Raw genomic sequence first — 18,121 nt, forward strand, 5'->3', positions numbered from 1 at the left:
AGGGTGTGTCCCTATTGTTCCTGTTCTACCACCAGGGCAGCGCTGACCACTTGCGTGGTGGCCGCAATGTAAAGCAGGAGTGGTTCCCCATTGGTTGGTAGGACCAGAATCAGGCTTTCATGAGAATTTCCTTGACCTTGTCAAGTGCCTCTTGAGTGTTGGGCGTCCACGCAAATCGGTCAGTTTTCTTCAGAAGCTGGTATAGGGGGAGGCCTCGTTCACCGAGGCATGAGATAAAATGGCTAAGCATGGCAAGGCACCTCATAACTCACTGTACTCCCTTTATATTCTGAATCGGGCCCATCCTCGTGATGGCTGAGATCTTCTCTAGGTTGGCTTCGATGCCGCGCTCCGAGATGATGAACCCAAGAAGCATACCCCTCGGGACTCCAAAAACATATTTCTTAGGGTTGAGTTTGATATCACTTGCCTGGAGTTTTGCAAATGTTTGCTCTAGGTCTGCCATGAGCTGGTCAGCCAATTTGGACTTGACCACGATGTCATCTACGTAAGCCTCTACGGTTCACCCAATGAGGTCCTCGAAACACTTGAGCATACAACGTTGGTATATAACCCCTGCATTTTTCAGACCGAACGGCATCGTGACATAGCAGAACAATCCGAATGGGGTGATGAAAGAAGTCATGAGCTAGTCAAATTCTTTCATCGTGATCTGATGGTACCCGAAGTACGCATCAAGAAAGTAGAGGGTTTCGCCCCCCAATGTCGAGTTGACTACTTGATCTATACGTGGCAAAGGAAACAGATCCTTTGGACACGCCTTGTTGAGATTCATGTAGTCAACACATATTCTCCATTTCCCATTCTTTTTTCATACAAGGATGGGATTGGCTAACCACTCGGGATGATACACTTCCTTGATGAATCCGGCTACCAAAAGCTTTGCGATCTCCTCGTCGATGGCCCTGCGCTTCTCCTCGTTGAAGCGACGCAGGCACTGCTTTATCGGCTTGGAGCCTGGCCTGATCTTCAAGGTGTGCTTGGTGACTTCCCTTAGAATGTCTGGCATGTCCGAGGGTTTCCACACGAAGATATCTCTGTTGGCACGGAGGAAGTCGATGAGCACACTTTCCTATTTGGAGGAAGTGTGGTGCCGATGCGCACTACTTTGTCCTTAGAGTTGTTGGGATCTATGAGGACCTCCTTGATGCCCTCCGTGGACTCAAAAGATCTAAGCGACCGCTTGGAGTCAGGTGCTTCCTCGGTGGTCCCCTCCTTGATGACCGCAAGCTCCTCAGAGGCGATAATCGCCGAGGCATGCTCACAACACTTAACTTCACACTCAAGCACGCTGGAAGGAGGTGTCGACGATGATGACCCCACGTGGGTCTGGCATCTTGAGCTTCAGGTAAGTGTAGTTGGGGACGGCCATGAACTTCATGTAGCACGGTCGTCCAAGGATGGCGTGGTAGGTTCAGTGGAACCTGACCACCTCGAAGGTGAGGGTCTCCATCCTATAGTTGGCTAGATCCCCGAATGTGTCGGGCAGGTCAATCTGCCCGAGCGGTATGACTTGTTTCCCTAGCATGACATCGGGAAAAGGCGCCCCGGTCGGTTGGACGCATGACCGATCGATGCCAATGGCATCAAGCGTCTTAGCGTACATGATGTTGAGGCCGTTGCCTCCATCCATCAGCACCTTGGTGAGCCGCTTCATGCCGATGATCGGGTCGACCATGAGCGGGTACCTTCCCGGCTGCAGGATGCTCTCTAGGTGGTCAGATCGGTCAAAGGTGATGGTGGACTTCGACATCGGAGGAAAGATGGCATGGCTGGCTCGACCGTGTAGACCTCACGATGCGCGAACTTTTGACGGCACTTGGAGTCGTAAGCCGCCGCCCCACCAAAGATCATGAGGCAGCCATCTAGCGTTGGAAAGCCACCATCCTTCCCCTCGGCGTCATCCATCGCTGGCTCAGGCTTCTTCCTCTGGTCTCCCTTTTTGGAGCCACCGAACAAGAAATGCTTCATAAGGGCATAGTCCTTGTATAGGTGTTTGACGGGGAAGGCATGGGTCGGGCACGAACCTTGAGTAGGTTATCGATGTGGTCGGGAGCACCCTCGAAGGGCGCCCGACCACCTTTCCGCTCAATAGCAGCCATGAGCGATCCTCCGTGTCGCTGCTTGTTCTTCTTCTTGTTTGGGCGGTTGGAGGTGCCCTCATCAGCGTCCTTGTCCTGCTTCGCTTTACCCTTGGGGTGGTCAAAAATCGCTCTGACAGCCTCCTCGCCTAAGGCGTGGCTAGTTGTGATGTCGAGGAGCTCCTTGGTGGTCCAAGGGCCCTTGCATCCTAGCTTGTGGACCAGGGACTCGCTGGTGGTCCTAGACAAGAAGGCTTCGATGACATCGGCGTTGGCGATGTTGGGCAACTTGTTGCTTTGCCTGGAGAAGCGTCGGATGTACTCGCGAAGAGTTTCCCTGGACTTCTATCAGTAATTCTTTAGATCCCAGGGGTTTCCAGGGCACATGTAGGTGCCTTAAAATTTCCCACAAAGATCTCCTTTAGGTCCGCCCAGCTTTGAATCCGATTGGGCGGAAGGTGCTCCAGCCATGCTAGTGCCGAATCGGCCAGGAACAAGGGGAGGTTGTCGATAATGAAGTAATCACTATTCGCACCACCGGCTTGACAAGCAAGCTAGTAATCCTCGAGCCACAGACCAGGGTTTGTTTCCCTAGAGTATTTCGTGATGTTGGTCGATGGTCGATATCGCAGCGGGAAAACCACGTTGAGGATGTGCCAGCCGAAAGCCTAGAGCCCCGGTAGATTGGGGCTCGGGCTCTGGTCCTCGCCGCTGTCGTAGCATCCACCATGATGAGGGTGGTAGCCGTGGCCATCTTTCTCTCTCTTGTCCCCCCATCCTTGCCTATGGGCATCCAGGGTGTTACATGCATCATGGTTGGGGGCGAGATGCTCATGCACCGGGACCATGGTAAGCCCCCTATCGTCGCACGACACCTGGTGGATGGATACATCCTGGCCATGTCGTTCTGAAGACACGCGCTGACTGGCATCGAGCTCACGTCACCGAGATAGCGAGCTTTTCGCCTGCTGCACCGTCGCATGCTTGAGCAGCGTGTGGATCTCATGATGGGCCCGACAGTTTTTGGGTGTCGTGGGCTCCAGGAGTCCTCAGAGCAAGGCCACCGCGACAGCTATGTTCTGGCTTGCTCGGGCGAAGTGCGGGAGGCCTCCGTCATCCTCGATGATCCTTCGGCTTACATTGTGGGCGATGGCACGCGCACGGCCACCATCTCCATGGTGTTTGATCTCACACTCAAGCTACACACTCTCCTGCTCTAGCTGGAGTCACGCATCCTCGATCTTCTTGTGCCATGCCCTCAACTGCTCCACCCGCAGGCAAGGCGGGGCCCTGTATCTCCCTCAACTTTGTCGTAGGGGTCTTCCATAGGAGTAGCCCCTCCCTCATGGATGCTTTCAATGCGTCCCTCAGGGGTGCCTGCCATGAAGCATTCTCGCGAGGGGTGATGGCTTCCCCTGCTGGAGTTAGAGTTAGAGACCGTCTCTGAATCTCCCGCGAGAAGATCATGGAAGGATTCCGCAACATAGTCCGTCATACCCATGGATTCGTCATCCGTGGGGGACGGATGCATGTCTTGTGCCACGAGGTGACCAATGGCCCTTGTGGCATTACGAAGACCGAACGGGAATGCTGTCGAGGCGCTCCGGGTGAGGTATTCCGGGGAGAGCGGTTCCCCTCTGGCAAGCTGCGACATGACATTAGCGAACAAGAAGGTGAGGCAACGTAGGTCCTCCTAGGATGGTCGGGGTCCTAGGAAGGCATCGAGCTGGCGCTCCAGCCTCCCGTAATCAAAGCCGAGGAGCTGGTCGCTCCCGGGGGCATGGGCCTCCATGGCATGCAGCTGCAGCTCTTTGAGGGCCTCGATGGTTGTGTCGAGGCCGATGGAGCGAAGAAGTTGGACAGGGGCAGGAGCCCACGCCAGCTCTCCCTCCGCGGTGACTAGGCCTGGGCGTTCGATTTTACCGAACCGAACCGATCGGTTCTTCGGTTTTTGAGGAAGTTCGGTTCTCAGGAAACTTAGTACCGATCGGTTCTTCAAAAAACTCGGTACCAACCAAGTTCGGTTTCAGTTAGTTCGGTTCGGTTCTCGGTTCCAACTAAACTAACCGACCAATTATTGAACATGTTACAATAGAAAAAATCAGTAGCATTTTGGCTGTTTTCAAGGCATAAATGACATGGCAACATATGCAAATCAATAAGTCAACCAAATAACCACAACCAACACATCAGCACATTCACAAATCACAAGTTCACAACCCAATTACTGATCTCTTGGTACCGATTTACAAGTTCCTCCCATAGGTTTTGGTTCTTCGGTTATTTCGGTTAACCGAGGTTTGGAACCAATTTAACCAAACAAAGTTCGGTTCCTAAGAACTAAAAACTGAACAGGTAACCTAAATTTTGGTTCTCGATTAGTTCAGTTCGGTTCTCGGTTAGTTCGATTTGGTTCTCGGTTCTCGATAAAATTTGCCCAGGGCTAGCGATGATGAAAAAATCTAGGCTCCTGAAGCGCACGTGCGTGCCCAGGACCCAGCTGACATCGTGGGTAGCCATCCGTGGCCTGTTGTAGACGACGAGATGGGCAAAAGTCCCCTACCTGGCGTGCCAAATGTCAGTGTTTCGAATCACCGACTAGTAAATTTGTGATTTGTGCGTCTAGCCCGGATGGTGTGCTCAGAAGACACAAGAATTTATATTGGTTTGGGCGGAATATCCCTATGTCCAGTCTGCTGCTGCTCGTGTTATCAGCACTAGTTTGTAGTAGGGGTTACAAACGGGCGAGAGAGGGCGTAGGTCCCAAGTCTCTAGTGAAAGGGTCGAACGGAGTTGAGTCTCCTTGAGCTCGTTCAAGCATTCCGCGTGCCCTTCGTGGAGCATCCTGTTTCCCCTTCTATAGATGAAGGGGAAGGCAGAGAGAGAGAGACGGAGAGAGAAAAGCGAGGAGGAAGAAGGCCTCCGGGGTTGCGGCGCCCTTCATCTCCTTTACGCGGGTCCCGCCGGTCCTATAGATGATGACGGGTACGGCTCCACGTCGTGACTCTATTAATCACTGGCGCTATACGCGGGCGTCGTCAGCCGGTCGTGGCGCTCCATTCCATTCCGACAGGGGCCATGGTTAGCAGATACCCCCGTTGGAAGTCGTACGGGGATTAGGTAGCATAGCGTCGGCACGTCCGATACTGTTGGCGACGTGAGTCCTCAGGTATGGCCCGTCATGGCCGCGGGTCACGTCAAGACGCGCCTACTCCCTTTCTGGTGTCAGAAGTTTGACCCTGGGTTCGTACTCTTAGACCCGTAGTGGTTGGAGGCGGTACGGACCCCCGTCGGGCGAGGCGGAATCCCCCTTCGAGGGGTCTGGCGAGGTGAAGTCCGTGCCCGAGGGGTTGGGCGAGACGGAGCCCGCGCCCATGGGGTCAGACATGACGGAGCCTACGCCCTCGGGGTCAGACGTGACAGAGCCAACGCCCGAGGGGTTTGGCGAGACGGAGCCCGTGCCCTCGGGGTCAGGCAAGACAGAGCTCGTACCTTTGGGGCCGGGCGAGACCAAAATACGCTCTTGACCATCCGGGCGAGTTAGCGTTCGCAGCCATCAGCTTCCTTCTTTCAGGTATCCCTAATACTGATACCCCAGAACGGTGCTCGCGCGGGGGAAGGAGACGGCGCTCGCGTAGAGGTGACTTGAACCCGTGTCTGTGGCTAGCGTTGCTTGTACAAGCCAGGCTTGCTGGGAATAGCGGGATGGAGCGTTCCCAGCAAGCCAGGCAAGCCCCCCTCTTTTGCATTAGTCGGGCCAGTCAACCAAACACGAGAAAACTGCATTGAGGAAGCCTGGCTAGGCTCTTAGCCAGACAACCAAACACACTCATAATTTCCGCGTTCCTAAGAGCCTAGCTTGAGTAAGCGCACGAGGGTGGGCGAGGCCATGGATTCTCTGGCGAGCAGAAGTAGACAGTCCAAGCGAGGAACCAATCATGTGTGGTGGCTAGGTTGCATGAGGCAAAACGGGCTAACAAACAAGACGATGTTGCACGGTACAAGCCATGATAACTCTAGCCTAGTTCCTCCTGCGAGCTTGATCTGGGGTTGTGCACCCTACCGATCACGCCGTAAACCAACAACGCATTACGCATCACATCTAGGATTTGCGTACGGTCCTGGAATCAGAACATACCTAGAAACAACCCAACATTTGGTGCGCATGCATGGGCTAACGCACAAGACCATACCCAACCAGCCCAACAAGTTAGCGAAAAAACCCAGTCCAACTAAATGATACCTCATTTCAATTTTTTTTTGGCCTGAAACACCTTCGAATTCCGCAGCGCGAGGACGAAACCCTCGCACCGTTTCAGTTTTCCCTCCCAAACTTCCCCCAAATATCCAAATCCACGCTCCCCCGCAGGCGCTTCAACTTTCCCCTTCCCCGCAACCACCCTGTGCCCTTCTCGCCGCCTCGATTCCGCTTCTGTGCTCGGCTAGGGAGAGCGGCAGAGTATCGGGCGGGTGAGCTCTACCTCGCCGCGGCGGGGCGCTGACGCTCGCAGTCCGCTTGCTGCTGCATTTTCGAATACTAAGATGGCCATGGAGATCTCCCCGACGCAGTCGCCACCGCGGACGCCGCGTAGGGCGGCAAAGCCGCGGCTGTTCATCAAGGAGATGGTCCTCCGCAACTTCAAGTCCTACGCCGGGGAGCAGCGCATCGGTCCTTTCCACAAGGTCTCCTCTCCTCTCTCTCTCTCTCTCTCTCTCTCTCTCTCTCTCTCTCTCTCTCTCTCTCTCTCTCTCTCTCTCTCTCTCTCTCTCTCTCTCTCTCATTCACACACGCCCACTCTCGTGGGTGCTAACAATTTGTTTAGATTTAGAAATCCTAGGAGCGAAGTTTGCAATGTTGTAATACATTTACATCAACCTGTGCCTATGGAAACTTAATCTACTTGTGCACTATGTCATAGCTTCAATTTTGCTGTTCTGCCCCACTTCCAATTCATGTCATTGTTCCACGATGAAGAAACGGTAATATGGTAGTTATTCGTGGTTGCTAGTGGCAGTCAAGCCGTGATACCAGAAATCTCAGTGGAACTTCTGTAGCTAGTATTGGCTTACATGTGAGTGGGGATGGCTTTAATTCCAAACCCTAGGGTACAGTTTACAGTGTAGTGTTGTCATTTACAAACTCTGTTTTACTGGTACAATTGTTAACACAGATCACTTTTGATTTGTGATACATAAACATACAACACAAATGGAATTTGTACTTGCCAGAAGAGAGGTCTTCCATTCAGTTCTATAGATTTTGTCATGATTATGCTTGCATATCTAAGGAAGTAACAATGTTACAACCAAACTCATGGTGTAGCTTGCACTTCCCATTTCGTTAAAGCTATGCTCCTAAAGTAACTGATCCTTCATCTCTGCAGAAAGTATTACAATTCATATAAAAAAGTAAAACTGCATCTAAACATAGATTCGGGCATGTTTGGGAGGGCTTCTTAGGGCTTTGGCTCCTTGCTATAGTACCCAAAAGAGCCGGAGCCGGAGCTGGTGAAGACAGTTTTTCTGGCTTCACTGACTTCTAGTTCATTTTGGAAAGAGAGAAAAATGGCTCCCTGCTAAACTGCACAACATTCCCTAGTAGCCGGAGAGAAGCCCTCCTAAACGGGTCATAGATAACATACCAGGATTTCTGAGGACACATATCGTTTTCGTTATCAATCTAATCCTAGAAACATCGTTATAATCAAACACAAACAAACAATAGTTCTTCAGGATACAGAAATTACACACCAAGGTCATGTAATAGTGCTCATGTTCAATAGGATGGAAATAATTCCATTATTTTTTCTCCAAATGTATCCATTGAACAATGATTGAAGACCAATAGAAATATAACTTCTTATCTTGGTTGCAGAGCTTCTCGGCTGTTGTTGGGCCAAATGGCAGTGGAAAGAGTAATGTCATTGATGCAATGCTTTTTGTGTTTGGGAAGCGTGCAAAGCAGGTTGGTATTGTTGCTTAATGTTGATTTCTTTTTTAGTGGTTATCACTATATTCATTTAGTTCATCTCACTGGCGGATTTTATGTTATTTGTTCTATGTCAGCAAATCATTTGATTTGTTTATAGCCTATCCAATGGTAGATTTTAGCATGTCACTCTAAGTTCCACAATAATTTAAATGGTTGAGAGTAATATCCTGGCATTTAAGTATGTAAACATATAAATTATCCTCCTAAGTATTATTTGAAAGGATTATTCTAGAACCTAGCACATTGATGCTTCAATCGTATTAATCCTCTTATTTTGGACAATAATCATTTTAATCCTCTGGTTGCCAAGTAGTCTGTGTTTTGAAGTTGACACTTTAGAGTTCTTGTCTGCTAGTACACTGGTTTCTCATCATTGTTCCCTGTTTTCCCTTTGAACTTTACATGGACAATGCAAATTTTCACAAATTTGTTCATACAGGCGATCCAATTCATTTTTTTTTCTTATCAATATCCCGGCGTTTAAAGAAAGTAAAAAATGTTTGAGATACAAACCCCACTGGGATTACCAGTTCACAAGGAACACATACTTATACGGAAATAACATTGATCCAATCCATTTTTAGTTGCTATCATTACTTAGGATAATTTTTGTATTCCTTTTGTTCCAGCTATATATTCTGTTCATGATTAGTTCTTCCATTAACTGCAGATGCGCCTAAACAAGGTCTCCGAGCTCATACACAATTCTTCCAATCATCAGAACCTAGACAGTGCTGGTGTTTCTGTTCATTTTCAAGAAATCATTGACATGGTATTATTTGAGGCTTGAGTTGAGTATTAGACATTTCTTATTTGTACTGCCAATAATCATTTTACTTTCTCTGTGGCTGTAAGCAGGATGATGGGAACTACAGTGCTGTTGAGGGTAGTGACTTTGTCATCTCAAGGGTTGCTTTCCGTGACAACACTTCTAAATACTACATAAATGAGCGTGGAAGCAATTTTACTGAAGTAACTAAACTGCTGAAGGGCAAGGGAGTTGACCTTGATAATAATCGCTTTCTCATCCTCCAGGTTTTGTGTGTTCTTCACATATTACACATGAATAAGACACAATTCAAGTGTAATTTGTAGGTCCTTGAGATTTGGTTTCATCACTCACATTTCCAGTTCTCTCGCATAGCTTCTTTGTTTAAGCCTGCATGAATTTTTTGTGCAATTCCAATTATGTTTTCTGCTTTTACAATTGCATAACTTCTGAAGTGGGCACTATACAGGGTGAGGTTGAGCAAATCTCCCTAATGAAACCAAAGGCTCAAGGTCCACATGATGAAGGTTTTCTAGAATATCTTGAAGACATAATAGGGACAAACCAGTATGTTGAAAAAATTGAAGAAGCGTACAAGCAGTGAGTTTCTGACAGAATTTTTGATGCATGCTGTTATAACTAGTGCTTTATATCTATTTTGCAACGATTTAGTTTCTTACGTTGTTATGGATCTGTTAGACTCGAAGTGCTCAATGAAAAGCGAACAGCATCAGTGCAGATGCTAAAATTAGCTGAGAAGGAAAGAGACAGTTTAGAGGTGCTGATCTAAGTGTTTATGATTTCACTATTCACTATTTGGCCATCTAACCCCTACTAATGGAGTTATTTTCCTGTAGAGTGCAAAAAATGAAGCTGAAACATACATGCTGAAGGAACTTTCGCTTCTGAAATGGCAAGAAAAGGCAACAAAGCTGGCTTCTGATGATGCTATCTCACGTGTTAATCAGTGTCAAGAGAATGTGGCAGACCTGGAAAAGAATCTTGCCTCCGAAAGGTTATTTGTTACAGATGGACAGTTTTCCCCCTCCCCTTTACATGTTTCCTGAGTAGGCATATTGGCTATAATCCAGGGAGAAGATACAGCAGAATTCTCAAACTCTGAAGGAAATGGAGTCTATTTACAATAAACATGTCAAAAGGCAAGAGGTATTGTCTCAACTTACCATTTCTTTAACCTAATCAGTCATTGAGTTAAAGTCATTTATTTCTTATATTTGAAGGTTAGAAAGACACGTTATTTTCTGTCACAAGGTTAGTGCGAATGGGCCTTTTACAGCCAACTAATAGCATCCCTATTTTTATTTGCTTCTTTTATATCTTTAGGACCTTGAAAATAACATGAAGAGCTGCAAGGACCAGTTTAAAGAGTTTGAGAGGAAAGATGTAAAATACAGGGAAGATTTAAAGCATCTTAAGCAGAATATCAAGAAGCTGGATGACAAAGCTGAAAAGGTAATACTGATGGTTTCAATTGTAACACTGAAATTATAGTTGAAGCAAGACTGGCTATTGTTTCACCTACATTCTAACACAGGATACATCAAAACGTGATGAAAAAACAAAAGAGATGGAGGAGTCATCCAATCTCATTCCACAGCTGGAGGCAGAAATACCCAAATTGCAAGAGCGATTTAATGAAGAAGAGAAAGTCTTAGAGCAGATCAAAGCATCCTCTCGAGGTGATGTTAGCTTACAGTATCCATGTTCATTGAATTATTCTGTCTGATAACCAAACTTTTCCCTTTTGTAATTACAGAAGAAACTGAGAGGCTTCGTGCTGAACTTACTCAAGTACGAACTGAACTTGAACCATGGGAAAATCAAATTATTGAGCATAAAGGAAGGTTAGATGTTGCATCTGCTGAGAAAAAGTTAATGAAAGAAAAGGTAGGCCTTATATGCACCCCACCCCCTTCTTTTTGGGAAACAAGAAGACTGCTATCAAGTACTTCAATTCGCTTTGAGTCCTTCAGTTGGAGATATATGATGCACTAATCACAAGCAAAAAATCTTCGATTTCTTATGTGCAATAATTTTTGCCATCCTAACCTGGGCTTACCAAGCCTGACACTGACACTGCAAGCTTTGTCTAACTAAATCCACTTACCCTTTTAGTTTGTTTGAGAAACATCAATTTGATATTTTTTTTTTCAATTTTGTCCATTGCATTTGAACTTAGTTCCCTGTTTTCAGCATGATGGAGCTCAAGCAGAATTAACTGAAGCACAAAACCAGATGGAAAGTATAAAGGAGAAAGTTAAAACAAAGGATTCATACATTGTGGAGCTTCAAGAAAAAATAGAGAAACACCAGAATGAAGCATCTGAAGCTCGCAAAATTGAACAGGTAAATTACTTCCAGCTTAATTTTGAACCAAACCCACGCGCTGAGTTTCCTTAAGTTTAGTCATTATTTACGTGGAGTATGCTGAGTCTCCTGAATGTATTGCTCGCAAAAATTGTTGCAGGAATGCCAAAAACAGGAGGATTCACTGATCCCTCTGGAACAAGCAGCAAGGCAGAAAGTTGCAGAGATGAAAACCACTAGGGATTCTGAGAAGAACCAAAGTACTGCTCTGAAAGCAATTTTGCAAGCCAAGGAATCAAATGAAATACAAGGCATTTATGGTAGGCTTGGTGATCTTGGTGCAATTGATGGTAAGATATATTCCCTCTGCCAACAAAATAAAATGTCCTATGATGTGTGTTGCCTGACTGTTATGTCTTTGACAGCACATATTAGGTTCAATATGTGGATTTAACGGTTATAAACTGTTATGTATAAATTTTCTATATATAGTAATTTCTGTAACACTAAACTTCCTTTTCATACATGTTACAGTAAAATGTAACGTCTTCCTCTTCAGTTTTGACAAATCTCCATGCTTCATTTTACAGAAACTGTGAATGACATTTGTTTATCCTTTATTTAAATGAGAGGGAAGGACTTGACCTATGCCTCGCATCGAATCTGACCGCTAAAATGCATTGGTTTTGCCCTGAGATGAATGCATATGGTTGTGGATCCCACTGCCACAGTATGGTAGAGATGCTTAGAATAGCATTTATTATATTTTAGGTTCTACTCCCTCCTTTTCAAAACAAAGTTGGTCGTTGTAGTTTTGCCCTATGTCAAACTTATATTAACATCTACAATACAAAATGAATGCACTATGAAGACTAGTGCATGGTGTATTTTATGAAAGAATTTTATACTGTAGATGTTGGTGCATTTTTCTATGAACTTGGTCATACTCCCTACGTTCCGTTTTATGAGGCACGTTTGGAATGACATGGTCTCCTAAATTACACTTTGACCATTCATTTACTTTATATTATATTGTTTATCTTATAAACTCATGATTATTGGATAGTACAATTGCTTACAAATCTAACTGTATCAAGTTCATATTACAAAAGTTTAATATTGTTAGCCAAATTATTGGTCAAAGATTTTAAAGTTTGAATCTTGATATAAATGTGCCTTATAAAAGAGCACGGAGGTAGTAGTTAGGGAAGTTTGACTTATGGCAAAACCAAGCCGACCTACATCTTGGAATGTAGGCAATAAATTTAGCAGTTGTCCAACCGTAGTTGCTATGTTTCAGGTGAGTTTACATTTTCCCCAGTATGACCTTTTTACATGATATATAAATGTTAAGGACAAATATCTGCATTTTGTTTTTACCATGCCAATGTTTGTTTCTTGATATCAGTGGACTAATCCCCTCACGGATTAGTATTTATGTAGTTTAAGTCTCCCATCTTAGTATGTTCGATTAGGGAGATCTTGTTTGTAAAGGCATGGTCACCAAGATCTAGGAAATTGTTATATTTGCTAGAATCCGTGAATGTCATTATGCAATCATACAGTGTTGATTGAAAGCTTGTTTGAAGCATTTCTGGATCTTAATTTTTTAGAAACTCTGGTCTGCAGCAAAATATGATGTGGCCATATCAACAGCAGCTTCATCTGGGCTTAATTATATTGTGGTTGAAACAATAAATTCGGCCCAAGCTTGTATTGAGTTGTTACGTAGAAGGAACCGTGAGGAAACTGTAACTTGTTTGATCCTGGTAACACTCCTTTTTTTTTCTGTGCTTATGTATTTTCAATTTTTTACCTGTTAATTTCATTGTTGTAATTGGAAACTGTCACAGGAAAAACAAACGCACCTCCTTCACAAAATTAAAGAGAGAGTAAGAACACCTGAAGGAGTTCCACGCCTTTTTGATCTGGTAAAGGTTAAAGATGAGAAGCTGAAGTTAGCCTTCTTCCATGTCTTGGGGAATACTGTTGTTGCAAATGATCTTGATCAGGTTGGTCCTTGATTTTTTTTGGTCTACTACTTTTTCCTCCTCACATAGTTGCATGTAATTGTAATGTGTGCTGTGATTAATGGTATCCCAACACCTGTCTTTGTCAGGCTTCGCGAATTGCATATACTGCGGCAAAGGAGTTCCGTCGGGTAGTTACCCTAGGCGGTGAACTGTTTGAGAAATCTGGTACCATGAGTGGTGGTGGTAAAAGGGTACAACGAGGCATGATGGGAACAGCTATCCGAGAAAGCTTTTCAGAAGAGGCTATTAAAACTGCTGAAAATGAACTTACAAAGCTTGTTGACGAACTCAACAAGCTGCGCGAAAAAATGAATGATGCTAAAAAACACTATCGATCCATGGAAGATGCTAAATCCCGTCTTGAAATGGAATTGGCAAAAGCTAAAAAGGAGGTACATAAAAAAGCAGTGTTCTGCCTACCTTCAAGTCGGTTGTTTCTGGTGCCTTGGTCTGACTACTTTTTTATCATCTTTTTTTTTTCATCTCGAAATAGGTTGAGAGTATGAATGCACAGTATGTTTACAATGAAAAGCGACTAGAGTCTCTGAAAGCCGCATCACAACCCAAAGGTGATGAGATTCGCAGAATGAAAGAGCTGGATGGCATCATATCTAGTGAGCAAGCTGAACTAGATAGACTCACAAAGTGTTCCAGCAAACTTAAAGATCTGGCAAGTGCCTATACACTAAGTCTCATTTCCATTTCCAGGCCATATTCATCTACCTTGTCTTTTTCCCTGTCATTTGCATTCACTTTGCTTTAGAGTGGTCACACGATAAAAGGGGCCAGCTCTCCAAGTTCAGGACTCTTCTGTTTGAAATATTTTTGAATGCATCTCCTGATATTTTTATCATTGTTGCTATCAGAATCTTGCTTTGCCACCTTAACCTATTTGTAATGTATACCAGGCTTCAGAACTTCAACAGAAAATTGAAAATGCTGGAGGGAAGATGCTGAAGGACCAGAAGGCAAAAGTTGGCAACATCCAATCTGTAAGCATGTGGCCTTTTGCTTGTTTTGGTTTCCTTTCTTTGTGTCAATCTGTTTTATGATTTGATTTTCGTAATGTCAGGAACTTGACAAAACAAGTTCAGAAATCAACAGACACAAAGTTAACATAACTTCAGGTGAGAAGTTGGTGAAAAGGTTAACCAAGGGCATTGAGGAGTCCAAGAAAGATAGAGAAAAACTTTTTGCTGAAAAGGAGAATATGATGTCTATGTTCAAAGAGATTGAGAAGAAAGCATTTATTGTTCAGGAAGAGTATAAGAAAACACAGGAGGTATTTGTTCCATTGCATTGCACTCCTGGCTGGCCCCCAATTTATTTGCGCTTTCTGATCAGGATTTCTTTATTTGTTTTTACTTAGATGATAGACAACCATAAGGTTGAGCTTGACAAAACTAAGGAAGAATACACCAAACTAAAAAAAGCAATGGATGAACTGAGAGCCTCTGAGGTATGTAATTTAGATCCTGTTAAGTGGTGGTGTCATAATTCTGCTGTATTGTTTCTTTCCACAACCTTGTGTGTTTGGCCAAAAAACAGGTTGACGCTGAGTACAAATTGCAAGATACAAAAAGGCTTGCCAAGGAGTGGGAAATGAAGGTGAAAACACTCAAGAAAAGGCTTGATGAAATTCAGACAAATGTTGTTAAACACATGGATCAGTATGTTTAAATGTTTCAATTTTTGCTGTAACTTTGTGACTTGTTTTCTGTGGTTTCTTTTAATATTAGTATGCATTTTTGTTTTTTCAGAATCCAAAAGGATGCTGTTGATCCTGAGAAACTCAAAGCGACTCTAGGTGATGAGCAACTAAATGACACGTGTGACATGAAAAGGGCAATGGAGATGGTGGCATTGTTGGAGGCTCAGATTAAAGATTTGAGCCCAAACCTGGATTCCATAGCAGAGTATGAATGCATGAGATGCCCATTGACAACATTTTTTGTATCAATGATTTCATTATTTCTCCTGATTGAACCAGGTACCGCACAAAGGCTCGCTTGTATGGTGAGCGTGTTGATGAGCTAAATGCTACCACTCAGGAACGTGATGATCTTAAAAAGTTGTACGATGGGTTAAGGAAGAGAAGGTATGTCTTTCTAAATAACCTTAGAGGATCCTTAAACTTTAGCAGTTGTGTTGGTCAGTTTTCATCTCTTACCTGCATTGTATATTATTTCAGGCTAGATGAATTCATGGCTGGGTTCAACATAATATCTTTGAAACTGAAGGAGATGTACCAGGTACTGAATACATACAGCATCCTGTAGTGTAGCTCCTTTGGTTTACTTGATGTACACAGACACAGACCAGATGACAGAAAGTCGACATAGTAAGAAAACGAGATTAAGCTTTGCTCAACCCTTATTGCAACAATGTTTGTGCCAACTGAAGTGGTTTTATCTTCTACTCGTGTGGCATTTCGCACTTGTTCAAATGAATTTTTGTATTAACTAACGATATATGGTTTCAGATGATTACTCTTGGAGGTGATGCCGAACTGGAACTTGTTGATTCCTTGGACCCATTTTCAGAAGGTGTTGTTTTCAGTGTGAGGCCTCCAAAGAAAAGCTGGAAAAACATTGCCAATTTATCTGGTGGTGAGAAGGTATGTTCCATTCATGTAGTGTTGTGTTAGTCTTGTTTATTTAATGGACAGGGATGTTACCCTCAAAGTTATTGCCTAAGTTGCTGTTTTCACATGATTTTACACTTTCAGGATGGGTCAACTTGATACATAAGTTTGTTTTGGTTGTTTAAAATGAGTTCTGTAAATGATGTTCCAATCAGAATCGGTTACTATATATTGTAAAATATCAAAAATATTGTCAACATATTTATAGATCTGTGCCGTTTCTGTGATAAAGGCACTATCAGATATAAGCCAATAAACATCATCATTGCTACAGCTAGGAGCCTAGAAGGAATATTAATATGTAATTTGATGTTGATCTGTGCTACCGTAACTACTATCGGTAAATACTACCAGCTATGCACTGAATTGGGATTGACTAACACTTAAAATGGCCGTACCATTCTTTTTTAGATAATGCAAACATTTGGCTTCATCCTCAGAGGAATTAGAGCAACTTATTACAACCAAATGACCGGACTGAGTTTAACATCACAAAGCCAACTCAAAACTCAATTCTAGTCTAGAAATAAAAGGCCATATGAAGATGCAAAGAAACACATAGCCGCATACCTGCATTCTCCAAGTTGCGGCACGTGTCCAAAACCATCTTTATATTGGAAATATCATTGTGCATAAAAGTAGAGACTGTTTATTACTTAATTATAGGAAATTCACTACCTGTACATCAGCTATTTTGCATACAATACATCAGCTAGATGAGTGCAACTTGCAGCAGGCAAGGCCGTGCCCAGATGTTGAATATCCCATCCCTGACTGTCTTGCCAGCACTGATGAATGCCTTGCCGACAGTTATTCATGTTAGCTGGATGCGATTCGAATTTGTATGCATACTTTATTTAGTGTATAAAAAGTTAATATTTTGCAGGTACTCTTTTCATTCCATTGCCTCTTTTGGAAGAACTAATTTCCTTTTTAATTTAGCACTTGATATGTTGATGGGTTGGCTGATCCCTGTTGCTTTCCAAACTGCTTACCGTCGGTTTTAGCTACATAAATTACTTCAAAATTGCAACACCAATGTCTGCTATCCAAACTCCTTGCCTTCTGTTTTAGCTACATAGATTGCTTCAAAATTGTAACACCAATGTCTCTGGAATACTTACCATTTCTGACGAACCTTTCGTCTTGCAGACGCTTAGTTCGCTAGCTTTGGTGTTTGCTCTTCACCACTATAAACCTACTCCCTTATATGTTATGGATGAGATTGATGCTGCGTTGGGTAAGTCTTGCGACCCTTCTTTTTATTAATATTGGCTGTGATTTCAAGAGATTGATGCATTTATCTCTTATTATAGACTTTAAGAATGTATCAATTGTGGGACACTATGTGAAAGATAGGACCAAAGATGCACAATTCATCATTATAAGGTATTTACTATCAGCTCAGTTTCAATATTTTCTTTGCCAATACTTCACACCATCTCTAGAAAGGTGTAGTACTAGAACAAAGATGCATCCATATCTAAGATGGCCATGGGTATAATGTAATCTCACGTGTTATTTTGCAGTCTGAGGAACAACATGTTTGAACTAGCCGACAGGTTGGTTGGTATTTACAAGACGGACAACTGCACCAAGAGTATAACAATCAACCCAGGAAGCTTCGCCGAGAGCATGAAATTAGTGTAGTGTACCCAGCTACGGGTCCTGCTGCTAAATGTAACCACCCTAGTGTCCTTCGCTAGATTAATAACCACTCTAAATGTAACCCTTGTAGTGTCCTCGTGGAACCGAGGTTCCTCGGGCATTGTGGTTTTCCGTGCACTCTGCAAAGCAGTATGCTATGTAAAGTAATTGGCAAAAGCAGTATGCTCAACCATTTCATTTCTCAAACCTTAGGGTTTGTTTTTATGCGCATATATTCATCTTAATCCATATGTGTTGAAGTGGATTGGAGTGGAATTAAACTAAATTTCATTCCATTTTGTTACAACACATGTGGATTGAGGTGGATACACATGTATCCAAACAAGGCCTTATCGAAGTCCAGCTTGACACATTGGTATTTCACTTAGAAGCAGACAGACACATGAGGTGGAGCTTTGGTTTGGATGTCTTGCTTTGCTTCTAAACCTAGGTACAACGCACTAAGGGCACTTTTAATGCTACGACCAGGACAATTTGCATATCAATTAATATGATACTGTGTAGGATATTTTGTTGAAGTAAAAATAACATTACATTGGAGACATGAAAACTAAAACTAGGTCTCGCACAAAAGCCAAAGTTGGA

The 18,121-nt window shown here is 43.9% G+C and overlaps 1 protein-coding gene across 1 annotated transcript; it reads left to right on the forward strand.

Moving 5' to 3' along the window:
- The first annotated feature begins 6,437 nt into the window (after positions 1-6,437).
- Positions 6,438-17,868, forward strand: LOC136512904 (structural maintenance of chromosomes protein 4-like). The gene is made up of 28 exons (XM_066506915.1): positions 6,438-6,785; positions 7,978-8,067; positions 8,765-8,866; positions 8,953-9,129; positions 9,333-9,463; positions 9,563-9,641; positions 9,721-9,878; positions 9,955-10,030; positions 10,208-10,336; positions 10,419-10,563; positions 10,641-10,771; positions 11,078-11,230; positions 11,352-11,541; positions 12,821-12,960; positions 13,045-13,203; positions 13,311-13,616; positions 13,718-13,894; positions 14,133-14,216; positions 14,297-14,506; positions 14,594-14,683; positions 14,773-14,894; positions 14,985-15,140; positions 15,215-15,322; positions 15,416-15,476; positions 15,707-15,841; positions 17,021-17,108; positions 17,185-17,257; positions 17,398-17,868. The coding sequence occupies exons 1-28, from the start codon at positions 6,645-6,647 to the stop codon at positions 17,516-17,518; spliced, it is 3,732 nt and encodes a 1,243-aa protein (XP_066363012.1). The 5' UTR covers positions 6,438-6,644; the 3' UTR covers positions 17,519-17,868.
- Positions 17,869-18,121: the final 253 nt, after the last annotated feature.

Source organism: Miscanthus floridulus, chromosome 16, assembly GCF_019320115.1.
Source record: "Miscanthus floridulus cultivar M001 chromosome 16, ASM1932011v1, whole genome shotgun sequence".
In the NCBI taxonomy this organism is placed as follows: Eukaryota; Viridiplantae; Streptophyta; class Magnoliopsida; order Poales; family Poaceae; genus Miscanthus; species Miscanthus floridulus.